The 22,696-nt window shown below is 43.7% G+C and overlaps 1 protein-coding gene across 2 annotated transcripts in view; it reads right to left on the minus strand.

The window, feature by feature from the left end:
* pdzrn3b (PDZ domain containing RING finger 3b) overlaps positions 1-21,230 on the minus strand; it is a 103,449-nt gene extending 82,219 nt beyond the window's left edge. The window contains exons 1-3 of one of the 2 annotated variants that reach the window (XM_084346679.1): positions 20,403-21,230; positions 14,190-14,276; positions 11,562-11,669 (exon numbers count right to left, since the gene is read on the minus strand). In XM_084346679.1, the coding sequence (XP_084202805.1) occupies positions 11,562-11,669; positions 14,190-14,276; positions 20,403-21,116 (909 nt within the window). In that variant the 5' untranslated portion in view covers positions 21,117-21,230. The remainder of the gene's footprint in view (positions 1-11,561; positions 11,670-14,189; positions 14,277-20,402) is intronic. The other variant, XM_084346680.1, reaches the window with a different exon arrangement.
* Between the last annotated feature and the right edge of the window lie 1,466 nt (positions 21,231-22,696).

Consider the following 22,696-nt stretch of genomic DNA (forward strand, 5'->3'; position numbering starts at 1 on the left):
CTAACACTTCCTGGGGAACAAGAGAAAGGCCAGAGCAAAGCGGCGTAACAGAGACGGAGAGCCACGCTGATGAACAATGTTTTCTATTTGCACACATTTGCATAAGAAAAGGCGGCGCAGCGGGCCGCCAGTTCCACCAGTTGGCTGGTGAATGGAGGGGAGCTCTAAACCTCCTCAAGAGAGGCTGGGAAGTGGTGCGACTCTGAAGCGGGATGCTTCATCAGGATTAGTCTGTGGAGTGAAGAAAATGTTTTTTTAATAAGAGACGCCTGGCTTACACTTCTAACTTGAACCATGGCCTGTGGTACGAGACCAAAGAACTGGTGAACACTGCGAGCACCGAACACAGTAGGTTCTCAAAAGTTGTAAAACAGCAGGTGTGCATATCAACTTTTCACTACAGGACTCCAGTAAATAATATGTCACGATGAGGCATATGTGCAATAGATCTTTTAAGAAAATCTGTGTTGATGTATTCCAATTAGTTTAGATATTACTGAACATCTGTCATGTACAGGAGGGACAATTATGAACGGTGATGTCAACCCTGTGTGTGTTGCATCTGTTAAGTCCTAATGGAGCCGAACAAAATGAAAACTAACATCTGTTGGCAGCAGGATCGGCCATAGCTGCAGCAGTGCAGTGTATACAGTACAGCCTAATTAGGCTCCCTACAGAACAGCTCCAGACTTGTTCTGAAGGTCAGACTGGCACTTCGGATAAGTCACTTGGGCTTTTCTTATTGTGCAGGGAAACATCACGCAAGGTGTCCTATGATCAAATCAAGTAAATCTGATGTTTTGTTTTTAATTCTGCAGAGTTTACCACAATCGGTTTGATGGATTGTACTTTTTTTAACGACAAATGAGAATTTGCCGTGGACCGGAGAGGTATTCTACCCGTCTAATAAATAAATAAAGTACAGTATAACAGACTGTATAACAAGCTGCCAACAGGGGACTGCACAGGCCTTTTCAAACTGCAAATTCGGTGACTCTTAGAGTAAAAAAAAGTCTTGCCACTCAGCGGCCATCTTGGTGATGCCCCCAGGCGGTTACTTTGGGCTAACAAGACCCGGCCAGAGGTTACCAGAGGTAACCAGGACATAAAAAACTGCATGTGTAGAATCAAAAGTCAAACCTGGTAAAAACTTTCTAAGAAGTTTAGTGACTTTGCCCCAAAATAAGGTTTAAAACACTTTTTCCCCCACAGGTTATACTTCTTTACAATCAATGTCTCTTACGGTTCAGTCCAGAGTGCCGTGACATGACGCTGTCAGCTCATCCCACCAGAGCACCTGAACAAATGCAAAAGTTTAATGTCTAGAATTGATCGACTTCACCTTCCTTGGTAATCCTGCACATTAATCCTGTGATGTCCTCCTCTTCCATGCTTATTCAAAGTCCATCTGCAGCTGCGCCAAATCGGACGAAACTGTCCTGAATCTCAACTGCGCCCTCACCATTAGTTGATATGTTCCCCCAATTCGGCTGTTATAAAGCAGATGATAGGCTATTTTTGGGGAAGGGGCGGGAGATGTGTCAAAAAAAAGCCATCTCTGGCGTTACAGACTTTTCTATTCAACATGCTTCAACTAGTTTGTCTCCTCTCTTATAAGGTCTCTAGTAAAAACCTCACAGCCCATGCACAGTCCATTCTAATATTCCTCTGAAAAGGTTTGCGGTGAAAAATAGACGACGCAATTTGATCTGAGTTTTGTGACCCAAACCCGCTGAGCTGCTCGGATTCATTTGCATTAAGTTGAGACTGAGTGTGCTAGGCTGCTGAATGGACCGCATAGCTCGCCACGGCACATTCATCATGCGCCCTGTGGCCGTCATCGCCTGCACTACAGTGAAGGCAGCAACCTGAGGCGTGTCCTCTCACCTTGCTGAGAATGTAAAGTACTAGAATGCTAGGAAGCAGCTATTGGATTAATGCTAAAATCATTAGATCTGACCCTGCACTACATTTTATTACCCCCTGCCCTTATTGATAGTCGGTCTTGTACCTTTTTAAGCTCTGAGGAACCATTAAGTTTCCTGATTTTTAGAAGTTCAGACCAGACAAAGTGCTTCAGAATAGAATATATCGAGACCTAAAGGGCAGATAGAGCTGGAGAAGCATAAGTAAAGGCTGAAAAAGTCAGATTTAGGGAACTCTTCTGCTGCACCGGTGATGTGAGGCTGCAAAAAAAAGAGTCGAACCTCCTCTACATGATTAACAGCGAGTGGAGATTAAAGTCATGCAGAGCTGTGGGAAAAGAAATGAAGTCCACTTCATCATCTCACTGGAGCAACAACTGTAATGGTTCCATATGAGATGAAGACAAGCGTGCTCTGGCATTTTGATTGATGAGGGAAATCTATAGCCTATAATCTGCTGAGGGACCGATGTTGGATCACACAATGCCACACAAACCATGTTTAAATCACTGTCAGCCTATAGCCATTTCCATAGAAACAAATACACATGTCACGGTGTCTGCCGCCAACAAGTCAGAGATGGAATCTGTGTAATAAAACAGGAAAGTCCCTCCGTGTAACATCATGATGGTTAGAACTGGTCATAAAACAGACTCACGGGAAGCCGGCTGTTGTGTCAGAGGAGATACAACTGCGTTACTGTTCGACAATTTCCTATAAAATGTAACAATGACAATTTTACAAACAAAGCTGCATTCATGTCGACATCTTGTGATTTATGTGGAAGTCTGCTGCTGAGGCTTGGCAGGCTGTTTCTCCACTTAATTGATTTCTCCGCATGGAGCGTTCCCTCAATCACCAGTCCCCCATTTAGTTTTTATTTTTGCCATAATGCCTTTATTTATCAGCTCTAAGTGGAATAAACCGCCCCTATATATTAGGCACTCTTGGTTTATTTGACAAAACTACCGCGGTGAAGCGTTTTACTGTCTCGAGTCATTTCTGCTGACTGTCCCTAAAGCTCAGACAGAGATGAGTAAGAAACGATTTCTGGCTCCTTTGCAGCAGAAAGATTTACAACTTGTTAAATGTAGCAACACAGAGTTGAAAACTGTGGTCGACACAATGGATCACACATTTAGTGAAAACTGTCAACGCTTTCATTAGGCTGATGCTTTTAGGACTGCGCCACTGTTTCCTATTTCTGTTGTGCTCCCTTGTGAGAGCTCTATTGTAATCAACGCAAAGATTGAGAAAGTTTCATTGACGTGCTGGGCTATTCAAGGTGCAGCTGAACACAAGGCTGGTGGACGACTAGGCTGCAGTGCTGACGCACAAATTAAGCTGCGGTAGAGTTTCTCAGCCTCACATAGGGTTTCTTGGCATGTGGACAGATTGTTGTCACTTGGGCAGAAAGATATTGGTCTTATCTAGAATAGGAAACTGAATACTTAACTATTCCACGCTCAGATTCACAGAAGAACTTGATAACTCTATTACCACATTCACACCGAAATTAGCGTGTATATGTGGGTCCTTTCCCATTGCCAGAAGGCATGTCTGTCTTTCTGTTTAATTTCTCATGTATTCCGTTCATCATCATCAACATGCCAGATAAACAGGAAACGGCAGGTTATCTATCTCATCAGACGACATCCAGAGGTGTTTCAACTTGTTTTAAAAAAGTCTTAATCATTAACATTCTGAAGTAGACACATCGTTTTTCCGGAGATGATGATGGAAGTGAGGCAACTTGCTTCTTTCTCATCTCCGTTGAGAGTTACAAATGCGCAGTACTATACAGTAATATTTTTTTTTTTACTTTCTTACAGTCACACTTTCTACTCAGCAGTGACCGCATGATGTTTGAGTGCTGCATGAACAGAGCCAGCGGCCTGACTTCAACACGTCATAGCATTGCGCCTCAGAAGGTGCGAAAATTAGCAAGTTCACCCAGGTGTTGTGTTTTCATCACAGCTGATCGGAGGTGAAGACGATAAATGCCTCTGAATACTGACGAGCCAATTAACTCAGGAGTGAATCCTGACTGTACACAATCACATTAAAGACAAAAGCCAGATGTTAGGGAGTGTTAGTAGTGTTTTGTACAGTGTGAAAGGGGTATGACTGACGAAACAAGACAACCTCAAAAGTAGCTCTTCTGGAAACTCATCTGATCTGGTTAACCCAGATTAAATCTATGAATGGACCTTGAGGCATTTTTGTCTAATGCTGTATCCAAGGTCAAGAATGAACCTTAAGCTCGACACTCAATTGCTGCAGGATCATGGGAATCTGGACATTGTCCAGAAAAGAAACATAACCTGTGGCTTTACTGGGTTACTGTGAATGTTCTGGTGTGTTTCTGTGGTGTAATTATTGTGGCGTCGACGTAAACTTACTAACGAAAAGGCGATTTTACTTTTTGCTCGACTAGTTTTTTCAAATTCTGTGGCACTTAAAAACATATGGTGTGTAAATTACGATCATACAAGATGAAAATGATGAGCTGCTACACACACTTTTCAGAAATGCGTGTAAGTTAGTTAATTACATCCTTTTTTTACTGCCATTATCTGTCTATCAATGTCTCTGAAAATGGCTGCAAACTTTTTGTTTCAGGAAATTCAACCAGATGGAAACACACTTGTGTCAAGTGTGCTGCTAGAGAGACATAATTACAGAGAGAGAGAGAGAGAGAGAGAGAGAGAGAGAGAGAGAGAGAGAGAGAGAGAGAGAGAGAGGGAGACTGGTAGGATCAGAGATAGAGAGAGGCACAGAGAGGGTGGGCGGTGATTAACATGCTGCAGTCGGGATGCATTTCAGAGGGGCACTGGGAGGAAACGACGGGCCATTACAGCACAACTAAGGGTCTGTTAATCAGCCTATTAGGGTTTAATTGAGGGTAGTTAATTAGGAGTCGGTGGGCAGTCTCTGCTTGGGGGTCAGGGGCTGACATGAGAAGCAGCTGGCAGAGCAACTTGAGCCGATTGTTGCTGATTCATTTACACAAGCTCTGTGATTGATTGGCAGGAAAATTAGCCTTAATTACACCTGTCTATTTCTGCCCCCTTTAAAGCTTTCAGGAGCCATAAATTAACCCACCAGGTCCGACGAACAAGGAGCCGGGCCAGACTGTGTCGGAGCAGCGCAAACACATTTACAGTAGGTCCAGACTGTACGTCTCCACAGAAATCATCAAGCGTCGGCCTGCCTTTGAGGACGCAAGCTGTTCAAGCTGAGTGGAAAATACAATATTCTGTGTGTGGCGGGGGACAGAGACAAAAGCAGCCTTCTGGCTGGAGCGAGGCGTGAGCTCACCTCACACCATCTCTGGACTGAGACGACTCCACATCTTAAAGATCCTTTTTTTTTTCTCTCCGCAGCGGAAAACAAAGGTGTGCTTGTCCTCACTTCTTAAAACCAGCTCTGCATAGGGCAGCGGCTACCACCAGAAGCTGATTATGGACTCTTTAAAGTTAGATTTGATTTAATGTCCTGCTCCTGCCTCAGCTGGACCACGGGGCACAGGAATGTGGCTCGCTGCTAGGATTGGCCTGCTTAGCCTGGGGTGGATTCATCCTGTCTAGGGCCAGACAGGAGAAACAGAGCGGGGCCACATTCAGCTTGCCCATCTGGGGAATAAACACACTGCCTGCACAGAGGCCGAAATCCAATAAAGAGCCTGACAAAGGCCTGCTTCTTGCCTCAGAATGCCAAACAACATGTGATCCCCCTTAGGGAAACAGCTTCCATGTCTGTTCCTCATAGCCCTAAGGGTCAGAAATAACGCCTGAGGAACTTTTGGCACATGTCCGGCTGAGGATGCCATGTGCTGCGACGATTTATTAGTGACAGTGGGGTCTAGCCAATCACATTCAGCTGTAATCTGACATTTATTCTTCAGGAGGACTGATGACATGCTAAATACACCCTAAGACACGAAAACTGCCGTCAGATTCGATGACATTATGTGTACTCAAAAAAAGGATCAGTGGAGCCATCAAGTATTCAGTTTCATCCACATGCTTAAACACACACACACACACACACACACACTTAAAGTGTTGTGGAGTAAATTTACTCCAAAGACCAGTGCTGTGCCATGACAACACCTAAAGAACATTACTGAACACTTAACTGAATCACCTATAATGAAACTAAGCTTTTTGTCCTCAGTCTTCCAGGGATCAGAATAATATCTGGAATGTCTCACAGGAAAAAGTGACGCAGCTAATTCGCAGCAAAAGGCAGCGTTTTGCCTCCAATTTCTACCAAAATTGTTTAAATGTCTCACTCCTTCTCTGCCTTGGACGCCGGCCCGGACACCAAAAAGGAAGAAAGGCTCATTGACGTGCGTGCTTCGGACCCGCCTCCTACATAGCTCACTTCACATTTCTGTCAGTCACTGCTAAGTGCTATCTGGCTGGGTTTTTAAGCTGTCTCTGGCCTTGTGACTTGATACTTAAGTAACTGTGGGGAGGTTTGAGGTGTTTAGTGGCCTCACTGTGGGTAACCTCGCAACTCACACAGCCAGTGACAAGAAAGAAACTGCAGATGTGCTGCGTTTAGGAGTGTCACAGATCTATATTTCACATGTGGACATGAAATTGTTCTTGGCAGTTTCAGATAAAGCGCATTTTTTCGCAGCGCTAATGAGATGAAATAACTTTTTGCTCAAGTTTTCAACATCTAAAGTGGAGTTAACTTCAGCACGAGGCCAAAAGCCCGTCAATTCTTTGTTAATTAGTATAAGCTGCAGCAATATGGTCATGGGAACAGGTTGTGTCAAACACAATAAAGCTGATCTGGGTGTAGTGTGTTACAAAGCCCAGGATGGGGGTTTAATTTTATATTCGTTGCAAATAATGTGGCAGAATTTACAGCAGCCTGTTTTGCATTTCAGACACGCTGGTTTGTGACCCCTGGCATTTTTCCCACCACGTTCCTCCTGATCTTCCTCGAGCTAATCACGCAAAAATACACTGTGCATCTCAAACAGGTTAAACGAGCAGAGGTAGCTGCCAGCTAATCCAACTTTCATCATCTGTTACAAAACTGTGCCGGCAACACACATGCCTGCCGTTTTAGGTCCACGTGTTGAGACGCCTTGTTGTGTCGGGTGATGGAACGGTTGTTGAATTTTAGCCTTCCAATCTCCAACACATAGATTTCTATAAACATTTTCTGAGCTGGCACACATTCCTGCCCCCCCGCCGCCCAGAAACGCACACACAACCCCGTCCTCCATATTAGAACTGGCTTCTCCCAATGTCAGTTTATTTTAAAGTAGTTGTTGCCGTTCACCCTCTGCGACCTAAGAATGTTTGCTGAGGATTTACAAGGCGACATTTACAACTGCAGCCCAGGCGTCTCCATTCTCTTCCTATTTTCACACTCACTAGCCCACACAGAAAACATCCCCTTCACTCTGGGGAGCTCAGGCACGGCCGGTCCGGGATTGTGACATTGGCTTAGTCGTATTGCACAAGCAAAGAGGCTTGAAGGAAGTGGAAGGTCACTTTTGTGAGCAAATTAGAAAGCAACTAACTCTTCCAGCATTGCTCAACGAGAAGTGACACTGAAGAAAGAAATGCTGGGATTTCTTTTACTGAATAACATGTAAGTACACACTCAATCAGCTATCTGGAAACATAGTAGAATAGAAAGTAAGCCAAGGCTGCTGCGCCCTTCATATCAGACCAACGCCACTGTAACTGAATCAGAACTTATTCATCAAATCCATCCGCAAATACAGGCAGATCCTGACCAGAGTGCTAAGATTTTTTAGCTTGCGGAGGGGCTAGCTAAAGCAAACACAGCTCGAGGTTTTTATGAGAAAAATGTCTGGCTGAACAAGGAGGCATTCATGTGCTGATTCATACCAGCCTGTAGCTCAGTTAGAGGACAGCCATCTGCTATCACACTCCCCCGCTAAGAGCCTGTTATAGAAAGACGAGCCGTGGATCATCATGTACATGTTACATCCATATAGACTTACTGGAACTAACACCGCTACTACTGGAGGAGAATGCAGCTCGACGGCTTTCTGCCTCCTCAGGTGAACGTGCCTCTTCACTGCTCGATGCAATGTGATTGTCCTTTTACACAGACGTTGATTTGCGTCCAAACTCTTCAGTTCCCATCAGCTCAAATGGAGCGTTTTGGCCTTTTTTAGCTCATTGTTTTGGTTTTTCTGGCCCATAAATCTGCTCTCATCCACTTTGTTTCCAGCTAAACACTATACTCAACAGTCAAAAACTAGTGAAAATAGTGGTATATTCAGCAAGCTAGGCTTCCAATGGAGAGCTAGAAGGAGAGTGAAAAATAGACTTAAAGCTGCTGTAAGTGATATATTTTTTATTAAAATAAGTGTTAAATAGCTCTGTATTCCAACAGCAAACACTGTTATAGAGTGGTTGGTCAGTAATCCAGGTCTCTCTTTTCTGTTATACCTGCCCACTGTATCCAATCAGGACAGAGACCTTCAAAAAGGAGGTGGTCCTATCTACACTTGAAGGACGAGAGAGCAGGATCCTCCCGTTTGCTGCTGTGTCTGGCGATTAATGTGTTAGCGTGTTCATGTGGTGATGTGGAGTGGAAGGAGGTTACTGCTGACTGTAAAACAGACAGGAAGTTAGCTAAAACGCTTTAAAATCAACACGTGGTCATGAACACAAATGAGTGGTAGTGTTACGCCGCATCTGCCGAATGTGTAAACAGGCGACTATGTGCTGAAACAGTCATAATTCCAACTTTATAACACGATAATGTTAGTGTTTTGTTTTATGTTTGTTTCCACCGCCTCCAAGTATCCAAAACAAAATCAGTCAATGCAGCTTAAAAATAAGGAAATATGTAAGAATGGCTTACAGAAGTTTTTTTTTTTTTTTTACTGGTTATGAAACAGTATTAAACTGTTTCATAACCATAAAATATAATATAATACTGATGCTCCGAAATGACCTACAAATGAGACCAACAGCGAGAAGATCGGCTATATCTGCACTGGCATTAAAGTCATGGGGTCAGACTTATCTGGTTGGATTAGTCATAAAGTTAACACCCTTTTTTTAATGGCAGAGTGCTGAGGATCAATCGAGGGGTGTCACAGGCTGAGGAAAGAAGCCGCTCTGTAAACGAGTATTTAGTGTAGATTCTATCATAAGAATCCATCTTTCTGATCTTTAGCATCACAACTAGTGCTGAAATGATCACTTGGTTCATTTCTTAGTTGAATTTTCAAGTTTCCAGAGAAAAATTCACAACAGTTTTGGCAGTCAATTTATCACTTAAGTCAGTCACCAAGAAAGAAATCCCAAATTTATGCCGTCCCGGCCCCTCAGGATTTACTGCTTTCTTCTTTTTTCACACAATAAAATGGAACATATTTGGGCTGTTCGTCTCACAATTCGAGCTAATTTGAACAACAAAAATGTCTTCAGCAGCATTTTGATGACTTTGGGCAGACTGTGAGATTAAAAGATGATTCAGAAAAATAATCAACAGATTGACTGACGATGAAAGTAATTGTCTGCTGCCGTGCTAATCACAGCAGAGAGCCTCACGTTAGATTAAAAAGCACCGATGGTTTCTTTAAGTACATCTAGCTCTCAAAATATCTCTCTGGCAGAGATCATCAGTCATGGACTAAAACTATTTAATAGGAGAAGCCACTGATGTCATACCACATTTGCATGAAAATGAAAAAAAAGAAAAAAAAGATTTGAAGGCTTCTTCTCTTCAAACGCACTGCATCCCACACAGGATGTTAGATAGGACAGTTACGAGCTGTTGTTTTTCAACCCACGAGTTCAAAAAACACGAACATGAAACTGCCTTTAGGCGCTTGAGATTAAATTCCTTTGATTCGCCACTGTAGACCGCAGAGTTCATAGACCCAATCACCCCGGGTCAAAGATGCAAACCCACACAATTGCAAACATGTCATCGTGACGTGGCGTTTCTTATTGTGGTCTGAGAAATCATGACATGGAACTTTTTCGCTTTAACCAGCAAAACAAAGAAGGACTTGGAAACATGAACCGCCTCCGCGATCAGGTTTCCCATCGGATGAAAAGCTCCAATGTGGAACAGCGACTCTGAACTGTCTATACATTTCTTTTCTCAATGGTTGAATGATTCATGTTGTTGCTTTTTGTCTAGTAATCCTTCACCTCTTGAAAAGAAAAAGGTCACTTAATAGGGTGCTTCACTCCCTCCTTAGGCTCTTCACGTCCTCCCTCCTCGTGCGTTCTCCTCATTGGAGAGATTTCGTGACTTCACCCACAATGGCTCATAAACATGACACAAGTGCAGCATTATCCTAAAGCAAAACCTGTACTCTCCCTCTCTCTCTCTCCCTTAAGCTGATAAAGGGTGAATGAATCTCAACACCAAAATCCTACACAAGATATCTTCTTCTCAAGTAACCAAATACAGCAACATCTGGCCCATTAACACGATTCCCCAGCCTTCACACACGCCCAGGCAAACACATGCGCAAAAGCTCGTAACAACAGACACTGCAGATGCATGCAAAGACACACACTTATGCACGTTCATGTGACATGTGAGCTAATCCCTCTTCGCTCATCATCCGGGGGACTCGCCGGTTCAACCTGCCCTTTGTTCAGAGGAAAATCTCCAGTTGTGGCGAGCGTTCCGACACTTGATTGTGTTATTGAAGAGATTATAACCAAGGACAAACATGTCACATTTTAGTTACGGTGTTGCCAGACTGACAACCACAATATTTTGAACCACACGAAGAGGCTTGTGCCGGAGGACTTGTGGCATTTTTTGTACCGACTGCATGAATGTCAGGATAGAGTGATCAACACGGTCCAGATGTGGGAGTCTTCTTTTCTTGTAAACACTTTCCACAAACATCTCTGTGTGCAATGTGCTGGTCAAAATGCTCCGGGGCAATTTCACTGAGGTTTGACAATAAAGCCTGCGACAAACCATATTTGTCATCCTGCGGCGCGCAGTAATACACACTCGTAATCCACATAAACCTCTCCATTCAATGCAGCCATTGTGTGAGATTCTGCTTGACAACCGTTCTATAAAAGCAACCTTTGTGATGTAGAGTTTTTCAACGCATCCCTCCAGTTGACCTCGGGGTGAGCTGGCCTTTCCACTCGAGATTCTGTTTAAAGGCGAGAGGAGGATGCTACACGGCAGCTCTGTCATAAGGGATTTGTCAGCTAGGAAGCGAACACAGGGCTCTTTTCTCACTCGGCACAGCCACAGACAGACAGCCTCGCCTCAGGTTTATCTCGGTCTATCTGCAGCGATGCCCCACTTAACAAAGCCTTCGCCCGAGTGGTGATTGGTAGAAGTATATGTTGAAACCTTAGCTGTCTGCAGGATTTACTTCCTTGAGACGGAATAAAAGCCCCAAAATATAGATGCTCATTCCATGTGTCACATTTGCCGCTTTCAGCCAGAGTTTAATTTTCAGGAGTCGCAGGAACATAAACATCGAGGGATTGTTTCATGCTCCCTCACTGTCGTCATCTTTATGGGGCAGACAGCAGCTGCCACATAATCCAACTTCACCACCTACAATACATCAACTTCTGTGTTTTTTCCTCCTCCGTATGAAAAACTGTATCAGAGGACACATACCTCTATTATTCTGTCGTGGATTTGAAGGCCTCCCTCCTTGTCCGCCGGACCGTTCTCCACAATCTTGGATACAAAGATCCCCTCGTTCGAAGTGCTGTCACTGTCGTCCTGTGGAATAAAGTGCAGTTATTTGTCTGGAGAATCATAAAAACACAGATTGTTAAGGAGAATAGTGGTGTACATGTTGCTGACATAAATCTTTGAAGTCTTATTAAATTTTGTGCTGACATGTAAACAAGAAGTGTTGGAAGCTTTTTCATAAATCTCTCATTAAAACTATAAAAACCCTGGAAACAGTGCAGACATTCACACACTTCATGTACACCTATTATGCTTCTGCATTTTTTCCCTCTCCTTCAGTGTTTTAAATAGGTTCTTGTGCATGTATAAGATCTTGAAAGTGAAAAAAGTTTGTCCTGAAATGCCTCGTCATTAGTCCCGCCTTGAATTCTGTGACTTCATGACATCACAGTACGTCACACATTTGCATAATTTATGCCTAGTGGCTACTTTGGCACAGAAAAATTTGATTTAGCACAGCGGCTTAATATGGGGTCAGGCGTGTGTGCGCTGACCAATGAGAGCAGACTTGGTATTCAGGAGACAAAAAACAAAAAAAGTGCAAAGGCTTAATGCATACACACTGACTGCGACTTGTACATGTCCATGTGCGTCATCATTCCAAAGTAAAATTGTTAAATAGCCATGAACTGGCAAAAGGCCAAACTTCCAGAAAGCTGAACAGATCTGGAGTTAAAATGTTTAAAGACAGATACAGCTATGCCTCATTTTTTAATGAAATTATTGATATTTGGCATCAGTTTATCAATAACATATCACATGATGTAAGTATTTAGCGGTTCAGATGCTTTATTCCACCCTACTCTCCATGTGGCACAAGGCCAGACAGAAAGTTTAAGTATTTCACGCTGAGGGTTTGAGTTATCCCGCTCTGAAAGTTCTGCTGCCGCCCAAATAAAATGGAGGTGGATTGAATTTATTTTGGGCTGCCCAAAACAAAACTGAAAAAAAATTACAAGTGAATGACATTAAATAGCTTTCCAGAAGTAATTTTCCAGAAAATCAGTTACTCAGATGAGGCAGCAATGTCAGAGGTGGATATCTCAAAATCTGGGCACATTTAACCACAAATACCTGGAAGGCTCAACACTCATAGAGGTAAATGGTAAAATATGTCTGTTTGTAATCTGGGCAAACTGACCCTTTAACCCTGCCCTTGAGTGTGGACTTAAGGGTTAGCTTTAGCTTCGTACATTTCCCTGGCCTGGAGGGGTGATCCTGGCCTGCAAAAGGAGCCTACATGTTGACATGTTGGATGGACACGAGGTCGTCTGCAACCAACACCGTGGCCGTAACCCCAGAGTCAGAGCTAAAAAAAAAAACCTGCTGTTTACATCTCTGTCAATGCTCTCTTTAAAACCACAAGAAGCGTGTTCTACAAGCCTGCTGAGCTCTGCAGCACGAGTGCAATTTAATGGGATCCTTAAAGAAACCTCGGAAGTCAGTCTAATTAATAATTTCTGGTCTGCCATCACGTACGGTGTTAAACGGCGATGCTTTGCTGCACACTTCTTCAACAGGCTCACTACATTGCTTTACAGCCACCCTGCCTTACAACTGCCCCCGTCTTGAGAGCTGTAGACAAACTAGCGCTTCTAGAGACCACAAAACCTGGCAGCTGATTGCTCTTACCAAGCCATGCCAGGATGACAGCCACATGAAACACACGTGTCAAAGGCTACGAGGGGATATTAGCTATTTCCATTTTAATGAATAGCTTCTTATATAGACTGCTGATTTGAGGCTAGCAGGGGAAAGCAAAAGCCAAGTATTATCTGTGCTCTCTCATGGTTGAGTTTGATACATGGTTCTGTCACAGGAGCGAGAAAGGTTGCAAATCTACGAGACCGTGGGCTCGGATGGAGAACAGAGCTTTTTTATGTGTGGATCTTTTTATAGTTTCCCGCTGTAAAAAGTTTTACTGTGATAATGCACGTCGCTCCAGAAAAGTGCGTCACTGTGGCTGTGGAAAAACAGCACGGCAACAGTCGAGTACAGTCCCGATGAAACAGATACGGGGAGCACCATTTCAATAGCCCCGCGTATGGAAGATGGAGTCGTACCCGGCGTTGAGATATTTTCAACCCCTTTTCGCTCGGCATAGCGTGTGTGGCATCATTAATGACTTTCATGTCAGAGCCTCGAGGCAGAAAAGTGGCTGTGAAAGGTTTGGGGCTGGGATAAAAGACCCTTTCCTCTCCTCTGTGTTTACCTCACCACCAAAATCCCCTCAATTAGAGACAAAACAACTGCGGTCAAAGCCATAATCCCAGATTTAACTCCCATAAAAGTAATTATAGTTTTTTTAATCTGTAATGCCAAATCCGCTAAACCAGACCAATATATAAACACAATAAAACTTGATAGATGCGGTCCATCTATCCGCAGACTAAAAAACACATGCATGACTGTCTAAGCTGTGTCAGTCAGTACAGAGAAAGCTTGTGGTGCTTCAAGTATGTGCTATTCATTCCTGGGTTGCCATTTGACACTTGGCTGATCACCGGGGGAGATGAAACCCTCCGAGACGCTCGGCTTTCAACCTACCGCGCATGGCCTTCCTCCTATGATGTTAAAACCCAGAGATCCGCCCTCACGAAGAAGGACAACCGTCATGCTTTTAGTCTCGCCTTCCTACAGACAGACAGACAGGAGAGAGACGTGAACACAGAGATGGCAGGAGGTTATACATAATAATCCATTACTGACTCCAGCTGAGCGACAGAATGATTAAACCGGGTGCTTAAAGGGGGAAGAACAGAAGAGAAACAAACACCAAAAGATTATCTAGCTTATTAGCAGATAACAGATAACTCAAGCACATAAAAGTAAAAATAGACGAAGGTGTAGCGGTAAGAGAACGTTTAAAACACACGTTAAGGGGCGAACAGTCTGGCTCAACGGCACTTCTGAATTCATATCCCCTCAGGGACGAGGAGCAACATTTAATTGACGTAGTTTGAAACACTGCAAATGTCAAACCGTAAAAGCTAAATTTAAAACTAACACAGCGTCTTACAAGGTGTGGGGAAATTAAAGTTTTAACACACAGCTGTTGATGTCAGCAAACATACCGACAACTGTTGCTGGCGACTCAGCCGTAACGTTAGCTAACTGATGGCGATTCTGTGAACTAGCCAAACAGAAAAAGAGGTTTACTTGTTAATGTTCTCTAATCAACAAGCTCCCTATCTGTTTCTAACATTTAGCAAAAAATAGTTTTGTCGAAAGATTAAATCACTCACGCCTCATCACTCGTTTCTTTCTACATAAACGTTCTAAGTTATCGCCTCGCTCAGAGATGAGACAGGTAGCTAACGGATAACGTTAGCTCGGCAGTTGTAGACTGTAATGACAGAAAGCTGGTGAACGGAGTTGTTAAAAATGTTATCATTAAACTTCCAAGTACATCATATGTATATTTCATCATACAAAAAGCTCTGAATCTTGACCTCCAGGACTCAAGGCTGTGAAGCAGCTCGCTCTGTTAGCCTGTGAAGCTAACGTTAGCTTAAGCAGCCACAGTGCTCAGCTGTCAACGGGATCATTAGGGGTCGTTAGTCGGATATCAAAACATTGTCGGGCTCGACTTACCATGAGTTGGTCATTACTACCACAGTAGTGTAATTAATACACTGAACACCACTGCTTGTACAGTCATAATTAGACTATATATATCATGTATACCACTACTGCGGGCCAGTACCTTCAGAAATATGAGCCAAACTGTCCAGTTATTCTATTCAAACAAACCAAGTTTACTTAAAATGTTCTCCAGCTGACTGGCTTGTAGAAACTTATCTCAACATCAAGAAATGTAATTATTTAATTAATGTAGAGACAAGATAAGTTTGTGGTTATACTTGGTACAAGTCATCATGTGTAGAACTAGACCGTTATTTATATCAAGAAAGAAAAGCAACCAAATATATAAATATATATATTTTTTATTGCTCAGCCTTAACCTTGACCATTCCCCAGGGCTCAGCCAGCACAAACTGTTGTCCTATGTAAATGAATACACCAGAGGACCTCTTACTCAGTGGCAACACGACATGAAGACCTCTGGGAAACTCGCAGAGTCAGCTCTTAATCAGTTTTTTTCAAAGCGGGACTTAGAGGGGAGTTATGAGGTAACATAATTTCAGCTGCCACTCCAGCATGCTGTGACACAGAGAGACTAAATATAAAGCAGATATTATTGGCATGTACAGTGTCCTGACTGCCATATAGGCTAAAAAGACCATCGTGTGCATGTCAGGCCGTTCAGGAATGCGTGCTCCTGCAACATGTCACGGCAGCATTAGCGACACATGCTTCCGAATTATAGTGACTACAGCCGTTACTGTCAACAGGACGACAGTTGGCTATTAACTGCAAACTGAGTCAAAGTCGACCGAGGAGTTGAAAAAAAAAAGCAAAAGAGTAACAAGCTATTTGAGCCACTTAAGTTAAACTGAATCCACCACAAGCCCCAAAACAAATTGGATGCATTTTAAAGGTGTTTTTTACATTTTTGTCTGCAGGAGCCATTAAAGTGAACGCACAGTAATTAAGGAGTGTTTCTTTCCACATCTGCGAACACTCTGGCGATGCTCTAATCCTGAAGAAATGAAGTGGATCTCTTCAGGAGGTTGTGTACTCACTTAAACATTACCTATGCCGTGATTATAAAAAAAAAAAACAACTCGCCGCTTAAAATGCAAAATGTGATCACACTGACATCATCTGGGGTGAAACACATGGAAGCTATGTCAAGTAAACAAACGCTTAACGTTCAGTTTCATGGAAAAAGAAGAACAGCTGGCCAGCTGAGGAAAGAAAGTAAACTGACAGTGAAACTTTAGTCTGCTGCTCGCTGGTGACTTGGCACACTCACGGCGAGCCTTCACCTCAGCAACAGTCACACTTTCCGAGTCTGTCCTCAATCAAAATGCTTCCCCTCTGACCGCCTCTCATAGTGTATCTAATTATACTGTTGGTACTGCGATGCAGAATGAAAAAGGAAAATACAGATTGACAATATAATGTCATGTGATCAAGAGGAAGAAACTCAGTGACCTGGTCTAGTGAGGAAGACGCTGTATGATAGATTTTTAACTCAGTGAGATAATTAATGTTTAAATAGGAAGCAGCAGCCAATCGATCTCTTCCTTCGGAGGGTTATTTTTCTACTAAAAAAAAACATTTCCAGTGACTTCTGGATGGTTTTTTACTAATGTGATCTCTGTCATATTCAACCGACACCCACGGGTGCGAGATAACTAATGGAGCCACATTATTCCGCTAAATTGTCTCACGGATTCACGCTTTTAAAATTAGACCACTATTAGCCTTATCAGATTAAGCCCGTGATTACAAAGATCAAATTCAATGGAGGCTCAATCCGTTTCACATCTCGTGATTTTCATAGACTCTCTTTATCGCATCAAGTAGCACTAACACTGTCATCCAGAGCAGCTGAAGAGGAGCTCGGTTCAAAGCCGAGATCTGAGGCTTGAACGGAAAGTGTGACAGCGATCCTAGCAGCGCTGAAGTGAACCAGAGCGAGATCTGAGCTTTTTGTTTTTGCTTTGTTTTATAGCTCTTGCTGGCTCACTGAAGAAGTTTAAATAGTGTTGGGACTATTATTGGAAACTCCAGTCACTTATTCCATAAAGCCAGGTCACCCTGATCTCCCTCACAGTGGCTGCCTGGATATTAAAAGGAGACATTAAAATCCTCCATCTGGCTCAGGAAGCCTCAGCTTAGGAGCGACAGAGCCGCAAAAACAAACTGAAGTAGGTTACTCGTCAGGATGAACCCCCATATTCCCTAGGAACAAATCTGCATTAGACCCTTCTCACATTGTGAAACACGGCTAGTAACGGATGCACTCCATTTAGTCGTTCCGGGCCCGCGACATTGAGAATGCTGGTTCTCTTGCATGGCTTCAAAGCAACAGAGCCATCATAAATGTCATTACCTGGGCCTGTTCTGAAATATCCCCCGTGAGAACGCTTTAATAGGCAATAAATTTAATCAAATCTGACGACAATGCATCACTGACATCACGAAAAGGAAGCAAAGCTCTGAGAGTTTCATGGCTAATCCCACTTGTGATGCTCTGTTTCATAACGCCGTGTGCATTGAGGTTCTCCCAGCAAACAATCCTATTCACTGCTTGACTGGACCCAATGAAAGAGCCTTTATGGAAAAACAGCTTTCCAGCTAACCACATTATCCAGAAAATGGTGTTTCTTCTCCTCCCGACCTGCTCTTTCTCCTACGTCGACGATTACTGCAACAATTCCTGTTTCTTTTATGTACATTCAAGGTGTTTCAGATCAAAGGACGTCATTCCTTCTGTTCCCATTAGCTATGCTGAGAATAAAACACTGAACGTAAACTGTATCTCAGCGGTAGGGCTGAAATGCCACTGTGAAATGAACTATGATAACCAGCTGTGCTACAGTCCCAGGAAGCTTCTGTATACCAGCATGAGCGATTTCACCATTTCCCCGCATCGGTGGTTTGGGTGCGTAATTCACCAGTCTACTGGAACATATTTTGCTGGGAACTGAGCCCAACGACGAACAAATGAAACCACCAAGAGAAAACGAGCAAAAGAATGAGAGATGAGTGAAGTCTTTGAAAGATGTCAGTTAAAGAAGCTGTGCAGTTGTGTGAGAAACTGAAGCCCCGTCACAAGGCGGGAATGTTGTGCCGTTATTCCGGCGCGCCATCGTGTATCAAAGGTACGAAGACGAAATGGGGGATCATTATTGTTCCCCTGCAGAGGTAGTCACACAACCAGGGGATTTAAAAAGCAGCTAGCCTTAGCAGCCAACTCAGAGAAGAACAGCAACGGTAAATGTCTGCAAATACAGTGCTCGAAATCAAAAAATAATAATTTTAAGATATAAGAAGTGACGCTGAAGTTGTACGGCCACGATGTAGTTCGTTAGCCTAACGTTAGCTCTTCTGGTGATGGCATTTACGCTTTAAAAATCATAAAAGTGGTCTTCATTGAGAGATTATCTTGCTGAACAACATGTTTAAGTATGTTTAGTAAACCTATGTTTGCCACAGAGCTTATTTTCTTCAATAATCAAAAATCCAATGGAACAATCCCACAGGCTTTTTGTCGAGGGAATCCATGGTGATGCTAACTTCCGGGTTAGCCCACAAAAATAAGTCATCCCTGCAGCACTCGAGGTCCAGGAGCTCATTTTACCCTCCGAGATGAAGGTTTGAGATCAGCTGCCATATCACAGATACGGTAAATGATTGTTATTGCCACAATATGCTATTGTTTAGACTCTGAACAATAGCATAACGTGGCAATATGCAAGTGTTACGTACACCTTGGACGTGCCAAGGTGTACGTAAAATGCCACATTAGCCACGATGCTGTTCTTCACGCGTCTTTCGCCTGCTGAACGGTGGCGTGCTATTCAAAATCACACACTGAGGAGACGCCATGCCGCCATAGTTTTCTCCTGTGTGAAACAACAACAGGGTCTCAGTTAATGCAGTGTTGCTAGAAAAGCCTTGTGTAAGAACCTTCAGTGACAAAATTAGGGCGTTAAGAGATGTAAAATTAAATGAGGGAAATCCAATAGAGTTCCCATTCATCATCATTTTATATAACAGCGTCAGCAGTTTGTTCCCAATCTGTTCACATGAGAAACTCCTCCTCCTGTTCCTGGACACATTTTGTAACTAAGCCTGATTACGCTAACCACTCCCCTCGGCTGATCACAGCCACCGTTCACTAATTCGATTCATTAACTGACTTATGAACTCCTGCATCCTTTATGATGTTGATAATTGGTCATTACAGGAGGCATTAGGTTTTTAAATCTGAGCCATAAAACATTGTTTCACCAGGGCCTTGTGGTCTTTTCTCTCAACAGGAGCCGGCGTTTGCTCACAGATTCAACAGAGAAAACATTATTAACCGGTGACCAGCACATACATCACTGTAGGTGGAAGAGAATTAAAGTCTCATTATCATTGTATCCACAAAACAATGGGAATTTAAAGGCCTCCCAGCCCCTCTGATGTCTCCTACTGATATCACACAACACTCACAAGTTGGATGCCAGCGACCCTGCTACATCCATGATTCTAATTTGTTATGATCGTCCCAGGCAAAGGGCGAACATCCGATGACAGAGAGCCCCAAACAAGCATGCTGCGAGGAGGCAATATAACTGGAACCTGGCTCTTGTTGTGTACAGAAGTGCAGTAAATATTTGGCCCTCCCCCCCACTGACTGCCAGCTGGCCAGAGGCACAGCTGACATCCATGTCTCAAAGCAGACAGCGAAGAAACAAAGTTCTGAGCCGCAGAAGACTCCTGAAAAGTTGGTTCAGGGGGAGAAAATCCTTAGAGCGAATCCTCAAAAGTAGTCTGACTGGTATGTTCATCTGGGATGTTGTTATGAAAATCTGTCTGAACAACATGGAGGTCCTTTAAACTGGGATAGCAAGTCCATGAATGCAAGCAAACATGTTGAGAAATGAGTTTTACAGCATTTTCTTCCTAAATGTGTCTCTAGGCCAACTTCATGGCCCAGAGACACATTTAGGAAGACAATCTATCAGAATAAACTTTGTGAATCAGTCACAAACATTGTTATTCTATATACTGGAGGTTTTCTTTTGACTTCCATGTATTCCACACTAATGGAATACAGGTTTTCCCTCAGTAGCAGGGTGGATGAGACAGAAAAAGTTGCCTGCGCGCCCTCAAAGTACAAACTGAGTCGCTCACCTTGCAGGAGAAAGCCACGGTCTTGGTGAGGGAGTCGATCCTCTCGCTGTACTCGGTGAATTTCTTCTGATATTTCAGAGCTGTCATCTGCAGCTCGCTGTGCACGGCGGAAAGTTGCGCCAGGAGTGACTTCTCCCTCTTGTTGGCTTTAATAGTCTGCTTCTTGAACTCTCTATCCAGGCTGATGATTTTGCAGTGCAGCGCGCTGTTGTGCGCCTTCAGGGCTCTCAGGCAGCAGTGGCTGTTTAATCTCTGCTCTTTGTGGCTGAGCATCAGCCCGCAGCCGCTCTCGCATATCCCCACCGGTCTGTAGTCGCACGTCTCCCGCATGTGAGCATCCATGTCCCTCAGGTTGAGCACCTCGCTGCATCCTTTATTCCTGCACTTCGCCGGGGAGTACTCGCACATCTCGGCGTGCTCGGCCAGATGCTGCAGCTTCACCACGGCATCGCAGCCCCTCGCGTGGTTGTCACATTTGATCTCCAGCTTCAGGATGAGGTTTTTCAGCGGCAGGACGTGGTTGAGCTCTTTGGCGGAGATCCGCTGACATTTGACGGGGCAGCTGCTCTGCTGGACGACCCAGGGCAGCACGCAGCCGGAGCAGAAGACGTGACCGCACGGCGTAGTGAGCGGGTCCTCCAGGACTTTATTGCACAAGTTGCATTTGAAATCCGGGTCCACGGTCCCCTTGAAGCGGTCCAGCTCGAATCCCATGGTTTTCCAAAAAGTCCAAATCCAAACTTGCTGGCTCCCCACCCCCGCAGATCTGAGTCGGAGCAGTGGGGCGTTTTTAGCTGGTCATTGGTGGAGCGCTCACAGACCGACTACGAGCTCTCCTCACTGTCTAAACTCTACTAATTGACCGAGACTTTTGGTGCGTTCAGGTGCGGCTCGTAGCATTTACTTTTAAAAAGTTGGAAAAAGTTTGTCGAGGTAAAACAAACGTTACTTAAGTTAAGTTTCCAAGTAGGAAAAAGTTTGTTATGCAACTGCGAAATGAAAAAGACGAAATCTGGATTAAAGTGGACTGTAAAAAGAGTAAAGTCAGACTTTAAGAAATTAAAAACTGAAGCTAAAGTAGCAGTCTTATCTGCAAAATGACAAAAAACAAATTTCTCTGACTACTCCTACTCTCTGACAATACATAGACCTTTGTGGTCTTTCTTATTAAAACATCAAATGTACGCTGTTCGTGTGACGAAAACGGGTATGTGCAACAATTCTGATTGTCCTGAACGCAGCATTTCAAGGGACGAATTTGTTGAGGAACTCTTTACCGTAACAGCCCTTGTAGCTGCGCACATGAAAGAGAGATTTAGGCATAAAAAACGTTTCTGCTGCCACAATATAAAAGTTTTCTACACACTAGAAGCAGCTAGCCTCATCCATGTACTTGTAACACCTGACCACACCATGGTTGTCTTTTACTGGTGCACAATAGGAGCAGAATCTTTTGAGACTCATGTGAGACATTAGCCTGTAAACTTGACCTTGTTGTTATGTGTAAATGTGCAGCCTTTGCTGTATAGGGGTCTGACAATGCAGATCAAGTCTGTCATGGAGGCCTATAGCTGCTCCCCACCTGAATATCCCTGAATTGATGAGCTGCCAAATTCCACTTCATATTTGTTCGACAAGGTGACATGACAGTTAGATATTTACTGCGCTGTGGGTGAGCGTTCAGGCACGCACAACACTTGTGAAAACAAGCAACTTTGAGAGGACCCCACCAGTACAACCACAAGCGAGACTTTCAAGTTAGAACACACTTTGAGTGAGGAGGAGATCAGGTAAAAGTTGGGGGAAATCACAATGTGCGGTATGAGAATGAATATCTGAGGCACCAACATGGGATTCGTGTTTGAACACACCTCTCACCTCACGCCTTCTGTAAAGAGAGCATGGTATTACACTGTTTAACTACTTTGACACTTTGATTTGAGTGCATTTTCAGTCCCAGCGGGAGGTCCTATAGTTGTGAATGTATTTGAATTGTAAATGAAACACCAGCGGGTATAGTGGATGTGTTCTGCGTGGGAAAAGAATAGCTTCTGCTGCTCAGGCAGAAACACACAGCCTGCGTTGGTTCTGACCCTGCCTTGATTAGATACCCATTCCTACCGGTTGCCTCCTCTTTCGGAAATCCAGTTTTATGCAATGCCATGCTCAATAAAACCTTTCCATATGTGCATTATCCAGAACTAAAAACAAGGGCTTATCAAAGACTTAATGGACAAAGTGTGACAGAGAGAGTCTGAGCTCGCGGGTAATCCTACACTGATGTTATGGGTTGT

Source organism: Pagrus pagrus, assembly GCF_965226575.1.
Source record: "Pagrus pagrus genome assembly, chromosome: 3".
Lineage (NCBI taxonomy): Eukaryota > Metazoa > Chordata > Actinopteri > Spariformes > Sparidae > Pagrus > Pagrus pagrus.